General features: G+C 40.0%; 1 protein-coding gene across 1 annotated transcript in view; it reads left to right on the plus strand.

The window, feature by feature from the left end:
- Positions 1–18289, plus strand: part of COL14A1 (collagen, type XIV, alpha 1) — a 60540-nt gene extending 42251 nt beyond the window's left edge. The window contains exons 22-29 of the mRNA XM_009696505.1: positions 517–570; positions 1514–1585; positions 3553–3588; positions 4025–4091; positions 4598–4786; positions 14820–14897; positions 15850–16005; positions 17374–18289. Coding sequence (XP_009694807.1) covers positions 517–570; positions 1514–1585; positions 3553–3588; positions 4025–4091; positions 4598–4786; positions 14820–14897; positions 15850–16005; positions 17374–17699 — 978 coding nt within the window. The 3' untranslated portion in view covers positions 17700–18289. The remainder of the gene's footprint in view (positions 1–516; positions 571–1513; positions 1586–3552; positions 3589–4024; positions 4092–4597; positions 4787–14819; positions 14898–15849; positions 16006–17373) is intronic.
- The last annotated feature ends 315 nt before the right edge of the window (positions 18290–18604 follow it).

An 18604-nucleotide genomic window follows, 5' to 3' on the forward strand; every position in this document is an offset into this window, starting at 1 on the left:
GAACCAGGACCTCGGTGATAGCTAGTACATATGTACAGTATTGCTGGGCAGAGAGATAGACTCTCAATTGACATCTTTCAGCACTTAATCAGTGGGACTGTGAATAGTTGCAACCAGTGAGAACAGATGTAGAAGTGTGACACATCTTGTGGTAGAGAAGTTTGACAGCAAACCCTCTCATTTACCTCACTATAGCAGCGTTACAAGTGAAATTCACTCAGAGGTGAAAATTCCCAGTACAAAGGGTTTTGCATTGCTGCTTCTTACTTCAAAAGTATTGTGAGACTAGTTGGACTTTTTTTTTTAAAGTGTCGGTGACACTATAGCTCCTTTTCAGAAAAAAACCTTCCCCAGCGCAAATAAGGGAATTTTCTTCTAAGAAACCACTACCACTAGTTATTAATTTCAGAAAAAACAAAGAACAAAAAGAAGAAAGAAGTCTTCCAGATGAAATGGAACAGATTCATGAAATTCATATGAAAAGCTGATAAAATTGCATATATTTTTCTTTTATAGGGCCTTCCTGGCAAAGATGGACCCACAGGCCCACAAGGACCTCCTGGCCCAATGGTGAGTGTTGCTCATGGAATTCATTACTGTAAAAGTCAGCAGGATTTTGGGGGATTGTAGGAATCTATCTAGGCCTGCTATCTAGGCTTCAGTGGATAGACCAAGGCCAAGGGTTCTCCTTAGAAGTTAAAATTCTAATGATGCACAAGGTTGGCAGAGAGCTGCACGTCCAGTGTCATTTCTTTCCAATCTTACTTAGCTCAAGAAAAAATGTGTCCCAGGGGAAGGGGAGACAGTTGTTCCATCAATAGATTGATAGCTGCTTCTCAGTCAAGTAACTGCACTATATAAAGGGAATTAGTGCTCTTAACATTTGAAACAAGACTTTCTTTTTCTAAGAAATTCCAATTAGGATTGTTGGTGAACTGCCAAATTTTGCTTTGTCTGGAAGCTGAAGGTGAGTGCAGGTATTCAAATGTTCTCATAGAGTAATCAAGGAAGACAGTGGAGGCCACATTCAACCTTCAAAAGAAGACGTATATTTCCTCCAGAATCAGTCTCGTCCTTCTCGGCTAAGGCAACTAGGCGAAGTTAATGCCTCCTTGATAGATTTAACGCGTTAGGTGAAACTGCTGATTGTATTTGGTATTCTCCAAGCAATCCGGTTCTTTTTACAAAGAATGTTCTGTGTCATCCCCCCTGAACACAGTAGTAATGTCACAGGATTTAGCCTAGTGGTTCAGCAATCTCTGTCTGTTCCAGAAAGCAAGCAACACAAGTCCATTTTTCTCAAGTGCTTTTCTCAGGGTTGTGCTTTTGGTGCTCTTTTTCCTGCAACATGTACTTCTCAGTCCTCTCTCCCAGCATCTCCAGTCTTTGACTGGCAGAGCTGCCTGTGTACTGTCTGCTTTGTGCACTTCTCCTTTGCACAGTTATTTCTGTCATCAGGATTCATGGATGTTAATTGTCATCACCACAGTTTTCTTTCTTTTTTTCCATGTAGGGCATACCTGGTGCACCAGGTGTTCCAGGTGTGACTGGAAGCCAGGGGCCACAAGGTGATGTTGGAGCTCCTGTGAGTGAAATTAATTAATATTGCTATATTTACTCTTGTGCATTAGTTGGTTTCTGATCCTCGCTTCACTGTTTTACAGAGCTCTTCAATATTTATACCTTATCTGTTTACAGTTAGTGGCTAAGTGAAACATCATATTCGTCTTTCTTTGTTCATTCTTCATAATTAAATTTATTTGTTGATCTTACATACAATGTTTGGAATATAGGGATTAGAGAGTCCAAACACAAGATTAAAACACAGAGGTTAAAAACATAACAGTATGTGAATTTGTAGTCTATGTGTAATTGTTTTCTTCAGTTTTTCCTTTGCACTTCAAGCAACTCTCAGGAAATTAAAGTATGCCATTTATTAACCTGAATATTTCCAAAATATTCTGATTTTCAAACTGTGAAAATATTGCATGAATAAAAAACTGGCTTTCTTGGTTACTCTGGGTTTACATCAGGACAATTGAATAATGATCAGGGCTTTTTCTAGAATGTTATTATAAATTTGACCATCAGTTTCATTGAGTGGAAAATTACACCCTCTATATCTAAAATTAGTATTAGGAACCTCTAATACTAGGTTATCTTTCAGATATTATTTTCTGTGTTACTAAAAAAACCCAGTTTAACTAGAAGGAATGAATACAACTATAAAATGACTGTGTAAATTACTTAAAAGAGAAGATATACACTGGACCTCGTTTTCTCTGTAACAGTTCAGATAATATTGTGTATTCACACTTTAACATTTGGCCACTTGGTTAATTATAAAGCCTGCTCAATTTTTTTTCCATATATCACAGTGAATGTTCTATTTAATTTTTAAAGACATCAGAATGCGACAGTGTCTATTTCTGACTTGATTTGGAGAATTGAAATTTTTTTTTCCAAAATCCAGTCTGCTTTGGAGATTTAGTCCAATGCAAGCATTTTTATTTGGCTAAGTGGAAATGAAATGACTGATAATATATAAGCAAAGATAATAACCTAATGTCCAGTTCTGCATAGTTTCTAAATGTAATCATGAAATCTGCTAAGGAGATTTGATGAGCTATGGAACTTATTACTATCAATGTATAACATGCTGAGTATTCAGTTCCTGTCCAGACACATGTTCCAGATATTGAACAAAATTTCCTAGAGTGTAGATATTCCTGTGAGTCACGTAAGACCTCTGCTGTGAATGTTTATACTCTAGTACTTCTGAAAAAAACAGCTAGGTGGGTGAAAAATTATTGAGTTTCAATAACTGTCTTTTCCAAAAGGCAGAGTAATAGAAAAGAGATCTAGAAATAGTCTTGCAGTCTTTGTAGGAGTTTCTTCTTTCCCAGGATAGAATAAGCTTTGCTTTAACCATGTATCAGTCAGCTGTTTACTTCTTCATGCAAACCTTTCTTGCTTCAGGAGTTCCTGAGAGATGTTTAGCCTACGCCAAAAACCTCCATTGGTGAAGTTGTAACTGCCCTGGACAACTTATTCCAATCTATAATGGTCCTGACCATCATTACAGTATTACATTATCTTTAATGTCGTATTTAATTTTCTGTGCAGTTCAATCCCACTGCTGACTCTGTTCATAGTGGATGCAGAGCCTCAGTACAGCAAATGCTACAAATTTCAGACTGATATTTTCTCTCCAACCAGCCTTCTCTTCCTTATTCTCAGTGATAATTAGACCCATTTCAGCCATGTGAAATGCATCATCTGGTGGCCTGCCCTTGCTGCCGTTTTAAACAAGAGAATTCAGTAACAACCCCCTGAGAAAGTCATTGTTGCCATGTAACTGCCAAAGGTGAACATTTTGTTGAGTACTGAAATGGAAAAAGTATATTCGTTATTGTCACATAGCCTGAAACCTTGTTCCTTGTTTATTTTTTCTTCTTTTACTGTGATGCTGCAAGGGAGACAATATTTAGGTGTTAAAAAATTTGAGCGAGAACAAAATGGGAATTGATTTTGTATTGAATCTTTTCATAGGGTCCTCCTGGAGCAAAGGGTGAAAGGGGTGAGCGGGTAAGTCTATGTTCACATTAGCCACCATTTTTTTTCCTGTCTGGCCTTTGGTCTCATAAAAAGCTTTATCCAACAATTTGTGTTTCTCTCTGTTTACAGGCACAATAGTTTTTTTTTCTGTGCAATCAAGCAAACTTTCCTTCTTTTCCAGACATTGTCGTATATATAGTTACATTAATGTTTTGAAGGTGAGAAATACGTGGCATTAAGCATGTCCCCAGATCTCTCATTAGGGTTATCTTCTCAGACCTCTGTTTGCTGGCTAAAAACAGAGTAATGGGAACCAGGGAAATCCCAAAACTTCTTTGGGATTTTTTTCTCATTTTTGAGGATGTAAAGTCTCAGGGATAATAAATGACTTTCATTGCTCTAAGCATGTTCAAGACAGAAATGATGCAAAAAATTGTGTTATGACACTGCTGCTGTTGTTATCTAGGGTGATCTCCAGTCCCAAGCAATGGTGCGTGCTGTTGCTCGTCAAGTGTGTGAACAACTCATCCAGGGTAAGTACATCAATAGTTCATATGCTCCTATCACTAGAATAGATCTCTTCCTGCCACAATTACTTAAAAATATGATACTTTTGAAAGCATCCAAGGGGATCTGTTTGTTTTAGGCTAGACAGTCAGGATTTATGTTCCAGCTAGATTTATGTTCAACTGGATTTATGTCCAACTAGAGCTGATTAACATCAGCCATCTAAAAAAATCCTGAATTGTCTCCAAGCTATTGTAATATACAGAAGATTCTGCTGCAAGAATTTTACATTTTTATAGATATAAAATAAAAAAAAATAATAACCAAAGCAGGAAAATAAAATGCGACACAATAGTTCTTCCGTTATCTGTGTACTCCCTAAACCACTATTCCTCCATCAACAAGTGCGTATTCATATTATCAAAGCATGACAGACCACAGCCTTGAGGACCCGCTAGTGCTCTGTTCAAGCTCAGCTGAACCAGATTCTCCACTGCAACTTGAAAATGATGACTTTTTTTGTTCCTGGCAGGTCATATGGCAAGATATAACTCAATTCTGAACCAGATTCCAAGTCAGTCTGTCTCAACACGAACCATCGCAGGACCTCCTGGTGAGCCAGGTCGACCAGGGGCTCCAGGGCCACAGGGTGAGCAAGGATCACCAGGCATGCAAGGGTTTCCAGGAAGCCCTGGTCAACCAGGAAGACCAGGAGAAAGAGGTAGGCTTTGTACTTCACATGTACAAAAATATACCTCCCTTTCCTGATACATTCTGATGGCTTTTGTCTCCTGTCTAAATGTGAGAACAACAGTCTTCTCGCTAGTTAATTGGTCAGTTCAACATAGACCATAATGAAAGCTCTGGAGACTCTCAGTTGTGAAGGTAATGCAGGTTTTGCCGAGTCTGATTTGGCAGGATCAGACAGAGGTTTAATGCTTGAATTGCTGAAGATTGGTGGCATCTAATTGGGCACATCCCATCACATCATGCTTTCATCTTAGTAGGACGCTGAAGTGAGCTGGATCTCTAAATGTATAAGCAAAGGAGCTTTTGAAGAAAGGCAGCTGCAAAACTGTTAGATCTGTGTTGGGGAAAGATTGAGATTTTCTGGTAAACTTGAAATGTGTCAGTCTGAATATTGCTAAGTTATGATCATTGGAAAGGAGCAAGGTTGATAAGAAGAGGGAAAAAAAATCCTAGTTTATGAGGGGCTGAGAGGATCAAGGGGAAGAAATGGTGAGATCAGAGAGAAGTAATACAATTAACTGTTTATTTACAAGAATTCCCTTCTGTATTCTTATATGTAGGATAGATCCCTTTCTCCTTGTGTCTACCAGCATTACCTAATAAAGAAACAAGCTCCATGTTTTTATTTACTCTCTCTTTGTGCAGCCCTGGCAGTCTTCGGTGTACCAGAGAGCACTAACCTCACAGAGGTAGTACTGATTAGATCTATAGTTGTGAAAATGCTTTGAAGACCATTACATGAAGAAGTGACCAAAACCCAAGAGACAAATGTGATATTCAAAAGTGATGAATTGATGTTGCTGTTAGAAAAACCTGCTAACTGGGATTTTAAAAATTAATTACTATGAAGGCAGTCCAGTTCAGGAGCTTAATAGTTTCAGTTCACAGTAGCCATGATGACCAGAGTTAAAGCATTGTTTTGAAAAGAGTTTGAGTGAACCTGTGAGTCTATGCGTCCTTTCTTCCCCTCAAGACTGTAATTCTAATTAGCTTCTTGAAAAAAGAGGCAAGGTTTAGGGTTCTGGGCTCTCAGTCATGCTGTTGCCTGCTCCAGCTGAACAAAGACCAGACACTGTCCAGAAAGAAGCAGCAATGAGGGAGAGGCAGACATGTAGAAAACAAAATTGAAAGAGACAGCAAGTGAGGAACTGACTTTAAAAGTGGTAACCTGGCAAGACTGAATGCAGATTTCAGGGTAGTTGCTTCCATACTAGTACTTGCGTATTTAAAATGGCTTCTCAGACAGGGGCTGTTTAAGCACACAGAATATTTTGCTGGGGCTTCAGGAATGGAGGAACCAAAATGCCAGGCTATGAAAAAGGAAATCTGTCTGGCATTTAGCATGTATTTTCCATTGTATTTGTTGTGCTGAGGCCCAGACTTGCATGTACCATGAAAGCACGGAGTGACTAGATACAGTCATTTAAATGAAACATGGTGTGGGTTAACCCACTACTGATAATATTAGTATCTGGGAAGCAGCACTGGCAATAGAGTGAGTACAGAAAGGGTAAAAATACATTAAAAAAGAATATTACTTTTTCTCTCTGTATAGATAACTGATGTCAGAAGGAGCTGATTGTGGCAGGTAGTGCTTGTGGGGAGTTTCATACTTGGTAGAAAGCTCTTATGGAGCATACTTCAAGAAGTATAATCAGTCAGCCAAAACTCTCTGCAAATTTTCATAAAATGTGATGTGAAATGTTGGGAGTGTTTTACAGTTTTTATAGCTTAAAATGAGATTGTTTTAAGAATCAAGAATCCATGTGTAAAATTAAAGACAAAATAATTGGCGAGATTATTTGGCGTGAAAATGGGTTTTAGGACATTCACGTAACTGGAGCGTTGCAGAGAATCTGGAAGGAGGAGGAAAGAGCTCATTCAGAAACTAGGTAAAAATATAGATTAACGTATTAGTCCTTGAGGATTTAATTTCTTCAGAAGCAACTGAAATTTCAGACTGATGTGTGCTTGATGTAGTGGCACTTTATTTAGCAGAAAGATGCCTTTTGAGTTGTACAGAGCCTTGGGTTATTTCAGAATCCATTTCTAAGGAATTACTCTAAGCTAACTCCAAAATGCAGCAGTGAAAAGTAAAAATTATTTTTAGCAGCTTTATGCTTGTGGAGAATGATTGGGAGTTTCTTGTGTATTCCCAAGTCTTCCTTGATTCCTAACTACTTATCATACAGTGAAGCAGTAGACTAAAATTGCTCTGCTTCTGGGAGGAAGGATTTTTGGTTTCCAGGGACTACAAGAAGGAGGGTAAGCAGACTCAGACCCCGACCTTGCTGTGTTCTCTGAAGCATTGTTTGTATTTAACTTTTACAGCAAGTCACAATGTGTAGTCCTGTCTTGAAGATATCCAGCCAGCCACTTGGAAGTCTTTAGAAGGAGGGTAAGCAGACTCAGACCCCGACCTTGCTGTGTTCTCTGAAGCATTGTTTGTATTTAACTTTTACAGCAAGTCACAATGTGTAGTCCTGTCTTGAAGATATCCAGCCAGCCACTTGGAAGTCTTTATGAAGAATGTGTTTCTTTTTGCTGATGTCATCAGCATTTTGGTTGTATATGAAGTCAATTTAATGTTCAAAACGAGTGCCAGATTAGCAACCCTGAAAGGTCAGCCTCCACCTTTAAGTACAGAAAATGCATTGCAACAGCAACAGTGGTGTCCATAGAGCATACTAAAAAGCAATAGACATTAGAAGGAAAAAAAGACCTGTTTGTTTATCTAGTAGTGGTGTTTTTTTCCCTCAGAGTTCAAACTATTGGGATTGCTGCAAGAACCTGTTACTGGCTCAGAGCTGAGGGGCAAGGTGCTGGTAGAGTGGGAAGAGAAAAGATGGGGGGAGACTAGATGTTTCTCCCTACTCACCTCTCCTGCCCACCACCCATTCAATCCCAGCGTGTAAGAAGGGAAACTTGTGAAAGCAGTGTGTGGAACTGGTTAGAAATCGTGTACCAAAGAGAGCTTTACTGGAAAATGTCAGCAGTGAGAGATCTTGACATCAGTGAACTTGCCTGGCCGATAGCTTCTTTTCCCTTTTTTAGCTTGTCACTCCGCCAAGTGTTAATCAGATGTTTTGGAAAGAGGCTTGGATTGAGAGAATGTTTTGAAGTTTTGTTAGAAATCTCCACTTGAACTTCTAGGTCCATGGTGTCCCATTCCTGGATGTATTCTCTCACTAGTAACACACTGAGCTGGTCCTTCCAAGAAAGACCACCTCAGTGAGAAAGGATAAGTCATTCCCTTGACAGATTCAGTTCTTGGTGTCTGTTGCCAGCTGAGATCTATTTTTTTCCAGTATAGACATAAGTGAATGGATTAGGATCACACTAAGACATTTATTATTTAGTTTTCCTAGCTGATTATTGTTTTAGCTGTACACTGTGAGGTCTTATATGTTGTATTTTTCTAATGATGTAAAAGAAATATCTTTCGCAATCTCAATATTTGTTAGCAATATTAACATTTTATTGGTGCCCCAACAGGCCATTTGGATTGGACGGTGATTTGAAGATTAAGGAGGCTACATTGTGTTATTATTCCCCTATAGTAGTACATAATCCCAGATAAATTACAAGAATTTTGCTGCCTTACATATTTTTATAAATATGAGTTTGGAAAAAAACAAACCTAAACACTGATTATTCACAGTACTCATCTCTATTTTAAGTTTAACTAGTTCACAGTACTGGTTTCTATTTTTATTTCAGCTAGTTCAAACATCTTTTGTTTTGATTTTATGTTTATGAACTGGGACTTAACTAGTGTCTGACTTCTGAGTGCTCAGGAAGTAGTTGTTCTGCAAAATAATATAAAAAAGTAAATATTCAGCATTTTTTTTGTTCATTTTTTCAGTTATTTTTATAATATACGTTTTATAACACATATAGTTTTCTCAACTTTGACAAAAAATGTAAAAGCAGTAGTAAAAATTATGCTGAGGCACTGCTAGCTTTCAGATGCTGTGAAAATGCAGTTATTCTTCTACTATTGGGTGGACCTCTCTTATGATGTGTCCTGAAGTGATGCACAAAACTTATGGCTACTCACTCCATCCAACTATGATTAAAATACAATAAATACCTAAACTGTCACTGGGAAAGTCACTATTCTCAAATACAGCCTAATCCATATTTGTTTCCTGGCTTCATATGAAAGAGTTAGTTAAACACGTGTTATCAAAAGCCACATGTTTACAGCTCTGATGGCAATATTCCAGTGGAATTAAATGGAACTTTTGCCAGTTGAATAAATTAAATATTTTTATTTCCAATTTTAGCTTCATCTGGATTAAAAAAAAAAAATCATCCTATGTTATTATACATTATGGTTACAACGGAACATCTTTGAAAGAGGACATTTTTGGTAGCAGTTTAATTTTTCATAATTGCAATATGCAGTTCTCAAAGGACAGTATTCTATTAAAGACAAAAGTACCTAAGATTTCCTTTTGTGCAGAAACCATGGACATTTAATTTTCTTTGCTAGAGAATGTGTTCACAATCTTGGTTTTGTTTTTAATAACAGATGCTATCAGAGGTATCTTTAACAGAGTGTTGGAAATAATTGATTTCAGTTGCTTGTGATCTCCATGGGGCTGAACCCAAGCCATTGATTATTTTGGATGGGACCAAGACATTAAAAAGTGGCTAGCATGATGGGGGAGAGAGACAATTTGATGGTATTGCTGAAGTATGTCCAGAGCACAAATATGAAAACAATTACTGGAATATGAAGCCACTGTAACTCAAATGAGAAATTTTGATACACACTTTTATCCCTGAGAGTGATTAACCATTGCAGTAACTTACATGGAGAGTGATGTCTCGTCTGGTTGACTTTCTGTAAGTTATGCTCTAATGAAATGCAAAGATGACCTTGATGGAAAGCGAAATGGGTGATTTTGAATGTTGTGTCATTCGTAGGAGGGATCCATTGACTATGACCAAGAGGTCTGTGAATCTGTTAACTTACTGTCATTAAAGTGCTTTGGTGTAAAGCCCGTTAGGGAAGCCCGTAGAGTGCTCGGTTTTAACTCGTGAGTTTTGCCTTAGGAGTAGAGTATTCTTGCCTCAGTGTTTATGTTCTCTTTCACTTGAGTAAACTTTACTGGAAATTAGACTAAAAGAAACCTGAAGCAGACTTGTATCTTGGCCTTCAGTATGTTTGCTTTAGGAACTTGATATCCATGTGATTTCAAAGAAGGTTTGCCTGCACTGGAGCTTCATAACTTGTTCCAGAATGAACATGTTATTCTTAGCCTGAGTAGATTTGTTCCATAGTTATAGTTTCTTACTGCAGAATGTTCTGTGAACATCACGTATGAGTGTGTGTTCCTGTGTGTGTAAAGAATAATAATTGAGTGCATGGAAGGCTGTGATTTGAAAACATTGTGGCCGTTGTCTTTGAAGTCACCTTGTAATGTTATTGTACAGTAGGATAAGCAATGGTCCTTGTACTAAACATCTGTGTAGATTCCAGATGGTTATCATGGACCAGTCTTCGTATGATCAAAGCAATCCACACATATACAGACTTTGCCTTTTGCAAGAGGCAAGCATTTCCTTACAATTCATGTATGGCAAGAGACCATTTAGATGAGTTTACCTTGTTAAAAGGCCTTCAGCAGCAGTGGTGAATTGCAACAGAGAAGTCTCTTCATATGTTTGAAGCAAGCCAGGACTAAGCAAATTTTAGGTATCTGGAAACTGCATTTAGAACGCAGGACAAGAAGTTTCCCTGAGAAATTTGTCTTTAAAATGGGTGGAATTCAGTTGTTGATCACAGATGATGTGGTTTGTTTGGCAGGTTCCCCCAGGAATATAAATATAGGTTAGAGCATATATTTGCCCCCTAGGACTGCTTGCTACATACACTATGCAATGCAATCCTTCATCAAAGGTTCTGGATAGCCCTTCTGACAGAAACAACAGTCTTTGCGAACCAAGTGCAGGATTGCAAACAGGAGGTTCATACTGGACTGGGAAGACAGTCTCTGAGAGCAGGAATCCCATGTATTACCCACAAGAAAAGATATTAGCAAATTTCAAGGTGCCTGGGTAATTTAAATGCTTAAGACCCATTGACCTTCAATGAGATTTAGGAGCCAGGGCTACCAAAGGCTATGGATATAAAATTCATGAAACTTACCTTTTGGACAATTCATAATGTGAAAGTCTAAAACAGTCTATACAAGACCAATAGGTACCTTGTACGACCATAAGGTAAGGTAGGTGTACTGCAGTATGTTAGTACACAGCAGTCAGACACAAATTTGCTCTGCTGTTGTTCTGAGATCACCAAAGTGGTTGTATTAATACGCTGCTGAGCCTTCACTTAGCAACAAGGTTGTATGACCTCAAACCTACACCTTCGTCAACCTGGTCACATTGCTTTTAGTAATATTGTAGTTTGGCCCGAGGTTGCTCATTATCTACCTGCAAAAGGCTGGTAGAAACTAATTTAGTTGTAAGAGAAAGCTGTGGTGTACAAGATAGAAAATGGGAAGATGAGATGTGAAGGAAGTTGATAGAAGAGATGGTGGTGCTGGTTCCTCTCCAGCCTTCCTTCAGTGGCTAAATGGTTAGAGCATAATTTTAGGAAATTCAAAGCTGCATTCCTTTCCTACCTGCTACCGCTACTGGGAGAATATCTTGTGGTCCACTTTGGTGAATATATTCCTCTATGTTTTGGATACTAGATCTTGGAATAACGTCTGAAACAAGGCCTCCCTCTCCCTAATAAGTTTTTGAGCAGTTGGGCTAGAGAGCCATTCTTAATCTTTTTGGCCTAATGTATCCTGAGGTGGTAGTCAGAACCATTGAGTGGGGGAGAACATACAGTCATGTATCCAAGCCACATCATCAGAATTGTCTACACTGGAACATCCAAGATTTCTGGATTTCAACTATATGCCATCATCTAAAAATCTGAAGAGCCTGCATGTGGGATGGGTCTCAACATAGGAAAGATGGGTCTCAGCATGGCAGAGCCACTTTGTGCTGCTGTCTGCACCGTGGAATGAGCTCTGGACTTCTCCAGAGGGCTCAAATATGCTGGGAAATGGAGGGTGCTGGAGAAGGGGAGAGGAGACCCCTGAAACCCTACTGGCCTCTTACCTGGTCTAAGCCTTGTGAAAAAACTGGTGGGATCATGACGCTGATATAATTTAAATCTTTCAGTGTGCGTGTGTTGACCTATTTCTTTATATAGGTAGATAGAGAGGTAAAATGTGTGCCCTGGTGAGTCAGCTCTGGGAGCTGTCGCTAGAAAGGAACCTTTGTGGAACGCCTCCTTTCAGCATTTCTTCTTTATTTAGTTGTGGCCACCTTAGCACTCTGGCTTCTGTAACCTATGCTAAATGCCTAGCCCTCTTCAGGCACTCTAGAGTGACTGTAGGTGCTTAACTGAGTTGTGCGCAGCAGACTTGGCTTCATTCTGCTACCAAGCCTAAATGCCCTTTGGAAAGATAGCTGTGGCAGCTCTGTAGGTTTTGAGACTTGTGGTTACAGACCGTTTTGAGAATTTCACCTAAGATTTTCAACAGTGGAGGAGGTATTCACTTTGCCTTGAGTGTCATAGTAAGCACAGGTGAAAGTATTAGACCAGCGAAGGAGAACCCAGCCCACAGTCACAAGAATTGAGGTCCTTGAATATCACTGTAAAGCATCCCTGGAAGTCAGTGTGAAGTGCCAGTCATTGGAGAATAAGCTTATGCGATGAGAAATCTGGCTACTGAGCGTGATACGAGCAAGAATTTGCCAATAAGCTTGGCAGGTGATTCAGGAGATGAAGAATTACAGTAATCAAATCAACATGTTTTCGAAGCATGAGTTAGAGTCTGCAGGTCAGAGCACATTCTGGCACTTGTGTTCCTACATGGGTCAAAGCAACATTTGGTAACACTTCTAACATGTGCTGACAGAGATAGAGAGTAATGTTAGACTCAGAAGAAACTGATGCAGCATTGTAGTCATGAAATGACTAAATGGTCAGGAAAACCAAACACAAAGATTTCAGTTTTATTAGTAATTATATAAATATTCTGCTATCTATAAATTCAGGGATGAGGTATACAAGACTTTGCTCTGTCTGCCCCAATATCCTCTGGAAGAAAGAGGAAGATACTGCCTATTTGCAAAATAATGGTGTAAGTATCACCCAGATTATCACACCTGCCCTCTTTTGCCACTTTCTAATAATTTTTTTTCTCCATGGTATTTCTTTTCTTGGTGGCCAAGTCTCTCTGTAAAATACCGTGTTACTAGAAACACTTGGAAAACTTTGGAGACCTCCTAATGGGAAATGTTGTGAAAAGTGGCTATGGTTGTGTAATTTTTCCATGAGAAAATAACTGGTCACCAAAAGGCATTAAAAAAAACCCCAAACGAAAAAAAACCCCAAAATTCTGCAATCAAAGGAAATAAAAGGTACAAAAGGGAAACAGGAAATACCTAAACTATGCCAGGACAGTGGCAAAAAGCCTTGTAGAAGTAAGACAAAGAGCTCATCATGCTTTGGTTAAAAACAGGGTGCTCAGTATGGAGCTGATTGCAGTGGTGTGGTTTGTGTTTTCCACGTGATTGGGCTACATGATGTATTGCCCTGGAAGCCTCCTGTTCTGCAGAAGACCTAGAATTCCTCAGCAGATACCGAATCCCCTGTAATTCAGCAGACTCTTATTCTGTAAACTTTGTGTGAGCAATTCTTTGTCAGTGATGGGTTTTAATTAGATTTTTTTCCACAGTTAGAGTTTGTTCTTACTTATTTGCTTCCATTAGAAATTAGCTTAGGAGGAAAAAAACCCATCTTCTATGGCTCCTTGAAAAAATGAGGTGTCCTTCAGATGATTTTGCCTAAGAGGTAACAGTTACCTGAGCAGAAGGGAAGGAAGGAGGCTAGTCAGTTGAAATTGTAGATACTGCCCCATGAAGGGCAGCAGCTGTTTTCTTTCTACTTTTTTAATGAAGGTTCTCTATATTTGCTTTGACTCTGAAAGTGTGGAAGCTGTGAAGCAGTGAGAGCAATTACCAGTGCTGGGAGGTCTGGAAAATGGGGAGAAAGTCCCACAAACCAGCCTGGATTTGGTGTCTTTGAACCATCCAAATCAAACACAGACTTTATGAGAGTTTCCAAGTCGCCAGTGGAAACTCAGGGTCTGGAAATTGTAGTTTTGACACCTACTTCAGTTCGACACCACTTATTGTGATCGCTGTGTGTAGAAAGTGTTTTTGTAGGATGCCATAGTTGTAGTGCAGAAGGAGATGAAAAGCTGGAAGAAGGTAGTGCCTTCTCTGGGTTACTAGATCTGTGATCTCCATGGATCAGACCCAATGATAGAAATTTAGGGCCATTAGCAAGTGCAGGAACACAACATGGCTGTGCATGTTGGAACATCAGAGTTTCATGACTGGGAAATTCTTAGATTGGGCTCCTTGTGGGGGGACAAATTTTGACTGTGTGCACACTCCTTTCTTGTGTTTTAGCAAGACTCTGCAATAACCCACAGTAACTCCATTTATGCTTAGAACCATTTTATGCTGATCCACTGTTTGGTGGGTGAATGTTTGAAGGAAAATTTGCTGTAGCATTAAAAATTTGACTTTTCTGGGCCACACAGAAATTTACAGACAGCTTTGTAAGGCTCTGAGGATTCTTCTGACTTAAAGTAGTTGCACCTTGGTATAGTCCAGAGGCAGCTTTCCAGCAGGAAGTGCAGCCTGGAAACTGGCCGATGTCTCTGCATACCACCTCGATGAAACCACCATGGCAGCAGGCATGGTTAAGAACAAAAAAGGAATGCCATGTTTCCCTTGAGAGGCTGTCAGGGAAGGGAGGGAAAAAGAACCAAATAATTCTTTATTTTTACCTCCTACTTTCTCTGCCATCTGTTTTTAGATGAAAAATAACATATGGAACTATAATCCTGGTTAAATAATAAACACTGCACACAGTTTTGTTCAAAATGTGACTCTGATGAGTACTATTTCCTTAGGTTTACCAGGCGAGAAAGGAGAAAAAGGCAATCCAGGTGTTGGAACACAAGGACCCCGAGGCCCACCAGGATCTACAGGTAAAGTTGTTACGTTTGAGGCATCTGAACTAGACCACTCTGACCCATGCGCAAAGCAGCTAAGACCTGCATAGCTCTGTCCTCCGCTTCTAAAGCTTAAGCAGCAGAAGAGTCAGTAGTTCAGGCACCTTAACTGTCATAATGTTCTTACTATGTAATATGATGTTGTGATGTGCCATGTGATGGTGTCATCAGTCACACAAGTATTTTTCTTTTCCCTAAACTGCTTCTCCAAAACCTTTTTTTAATGTTTTAAGTATTTTCTTCCGAGATGGGGTCTGGAAGTGGAAAATATGAATCTGGATTAATTGGATTTGTTTTCTCATTCACTCCAGGTCATACGTAACTGTGACTTGACAGAGAAATGTATGTTAATTAAGCACATTAATCACAGGGATTTATATTTAGCTCCTGAAAAAGCAGAGAGGATGATATCCAGGTCCTGTTGAAACAGATGTAAGATTGCATTGACTTCATGAGGATATTCTGACCATTAGAGCACCGGTATCAAGGCACTGCATTACCCAGAAGCTGTATTGAAAGGGAGTGGGGGAATCAAGAGCTGCGCAGGCATCCAGGGCTGTCCTCTCCCCATGAGACTGCCTTTCCAAATGTCTGATGCTTGGTGAATCATTTGCTCTAGTATAAACTTATGGCTAAAAGCTGTCTCTGGCAAGGAAGAAGCAGCGGCGGCCAGAGGGGAGGCTCATCAGGAGCAGGTCTTCTCTCTGGCCACTGCTTCGTCTTTCTTGCCAGAGGAAGGGTGCAGCCTTTCCCTCTGCTTGCCTGGGGAAGTCAGAGCCGGGATGCCTGGCCCCTCTGCTCAAGCTGTCTCCTGGAAGTGTTTGTAGCGCGCTCAGTGCCTTGTTTTCCAGGCCTTGAAAAGGTGGCCTCAACTCCCTGCTTTTATGAAAGATGCTACTCAGATGTTTCATCTCCCGCTTCTACACAGGACCTCCAGGAGAAAGTCGAACTGGCAGCCCGGGACCACCAGGATCTCCAGGCCCACGAGGTCCTGCGGGTCACACAGGGCCCCCAGGCTCACAGGGTCCTTCTGGCCCACCGGGGTACTGCGATCCATCCTCCTGCGCTGGTTATGGCATGGGAGGTGAGTAGTCAGGACTCGGGGCGGCTGCCTTTCGCAGAGGCAGGGGTGGAATTTTCTAACAGCCAAAGTAAGATGGAGGCTACTGGTGAGCCTTGCACTGAAACGTGGTAGCTCCCTAAAAACAAGCGTGTCCAGACCCGCTGTATTTTGTGGGACTGCAGCACGAAGAGAAGGTGACCCCAGCGTAGTGACCAAAGGCAGTCCACCATCTGATCCCAGCCTGTAAAACAGATCCCGCGATATTTTTGTCCTGTACGTGTTTGTGTAGTTGTATGAGCCTGCGCCATCTCAATGGTCTGTGTTGAACCCCCTACCTCCTAATGTTCATGAGAGCACAGTTATTACATTTGTAGTTTTTCAAATGTGTTGCTCAACTTCCCCATCCGTGTGCCTCTGAATGGCATGAGAGCATGACCCTTACTAAACCCCTAGTAGTGTAACCTGACACAGGGATGCACGAGTCCATCATTAACCAGTGAAGCAATCTGGAGGAAATGGTTCTTTCTACATCTTCTCTGTATCCTACTTTCCCGTCTCGTGATAGCACGGAGAGGCCATGGGAGGAAGTTAACACAATTACCAAAAATTATGTTGCGCAACCTAAAATTGAAACTTCTAAGTAAAGCACTAGTTACTACAAATGTTACACATAAGGCGTATTTGTTTGATGTTGACGGTTTAATCTGCCCGTGAGCTGATTTGTATGTTGTACTTACCTGAATGTTTTTGTTGTCATCTCTTCCTGTCCTTTTCTCCTCACTTCCCCTCCCCGTTGTTCGTTTCCTGTTTCAAGGCCCAATCCCTTACAATGGCTACCCATCCAGAAGGTGAAAGGCTCATTCTGGTTCAGGTCTCATTTGGCTGAAGGTCAGAGATGGACGCTGAACTGCTCTGTGCTTTCCATCAACGATATTGACTACCACTAATGAACTTACTAGCTGCTGTACATGCACTTAGCTTCCTTGCACTGCTAAAAATGATTGCCTGACCCATTTTTTGCGTGTTAAATCATATATTCTAGACCGTAACTGGAATAAGCTAAAGCAGGCAGATTGTGCAGTGTATAATAAGCGCAGTATTACAACTGGACATTTGACAAATTCTGGTGGTGGTTTCCAACTAACTTGGCTGTCTGTTGGTGGGTTTCCAATTGCTCCAGCTTATTAATTTTGTTAAATGTTTTCACTGTTCCTTTATGTGGATAAAAGATGCGTATTTAAAGATTTTATATATATATATATATACTCACACACATTATATATAAATATAGCTATATACAAAATGTCAATTTCCTAATGAGTGCTTTAATTTTCTACTCCCCTTCTCCTGCGTTAACCGTATGAATACTCTCGGTGGTGGTGGGTTAAGGTGGATACGGTGAGCCAACTGATCAAGACATCCCAGTAGTGCAGTTGCCACATAACTCCTACCAAATCTATGACCCTGAGGACCTTTATGATGGTGAGCAACAGCCGTACGTAGTTCACGGGTCCTACCCCTTACCATCCCCATACTCCCAGTCCTCCTATCCATCACCTCATCTTGCTCAACCAGAGTTTACTCCTGTTCGAGAAGAGATGGAAGCCGTTGAACTGAGATCCCCAGGAATTAGTCGCTTCAGAAGGAAGATAGCCAAAAGGAGCGTCAAGACTCCAGTACGCAAAAGGGCGAATGGAAAAAACCCCTCTCAATGAACTCTTTAAAAAAGGAAACATTTTGTGTGCATCTGGGTTTGGCCTTTTCTCCAGGTGCCTAACCTGTCATGGAAGATGTTTACAGGCTCTTATATTAAAGGAAAAAAGTACATGACCAGTTGACACAACAAATAATGGTAATTATCTTGCATGCCAGAAACTTAGTATGTTAGTGGATTGGTGCTAGATGATGATGAAAGGTCACTTGTAGATCTTTCACTGGAGTACTCTTCCATATGCTATTCAAACAGCATCTAAAAAACCGCATCCGGCTAGTTCGTGTACGTGGAACCACTCTGAAAAGTTAGTGTTTTGTTATCCAGGTTTTTCCAGTTGATTATGTTCTGTTAGTTTTGGATGAATTGCTTTACTAGCAGAGTAACCTGACTAAATTCACCAGAGAACAATGCATAATCAGGTTTCCTTCAACCCAGCTTATTACCCTTTTGCAAAGAAGTCTTATGTTAATGGAATTTTTTTTTAACCCACATTATATTAATACACAAGAATTTTCCATGGGAACACACTGATAATTTATTGTGAACCTCTTTCACTTCTGTTTTATACACAAATAAAAGTGGCAAGCTTTTATATGTAATTTGTATTCGCTTGATTTTTAACTTGGAATAATTGTACAGATCGCCATGGGACAGAATGTAAAGAGAAGAAAATACATTTTCCTTTTTCAACACTTTTGGGCAACAGTTTTATTTTAAAGGATATAGGCACTTAGTACAAACAATACTTTGCCTTATTTTTTTAAATTATATATGAACAAGTGGAGAGAATAAATATGAGATGAGGTGGTCATACCATCTATGGACGTGAGATTTTGCATAGTGACCTGTCAAAGTCAGAAGACTGGCAGGTATAGTTGTGAAGGCAGGGAAGGAAAAACCCCAACC

Source organism: Cariama cristata, unplaced genomic scaffold (genome assembly GCF_000690535.1).
Source record: "Cariama cristata isolate BGI_N322 unplaced genomic scaffold, ASM69053v1 scaffold9450, whole genome shotgun sequence".
Lineage (NCBI taxonomy): Eukaryota > Metazoa > Chordata > Aves > Cariamiformes > Cariamidae > Cariama > Cariama cristata.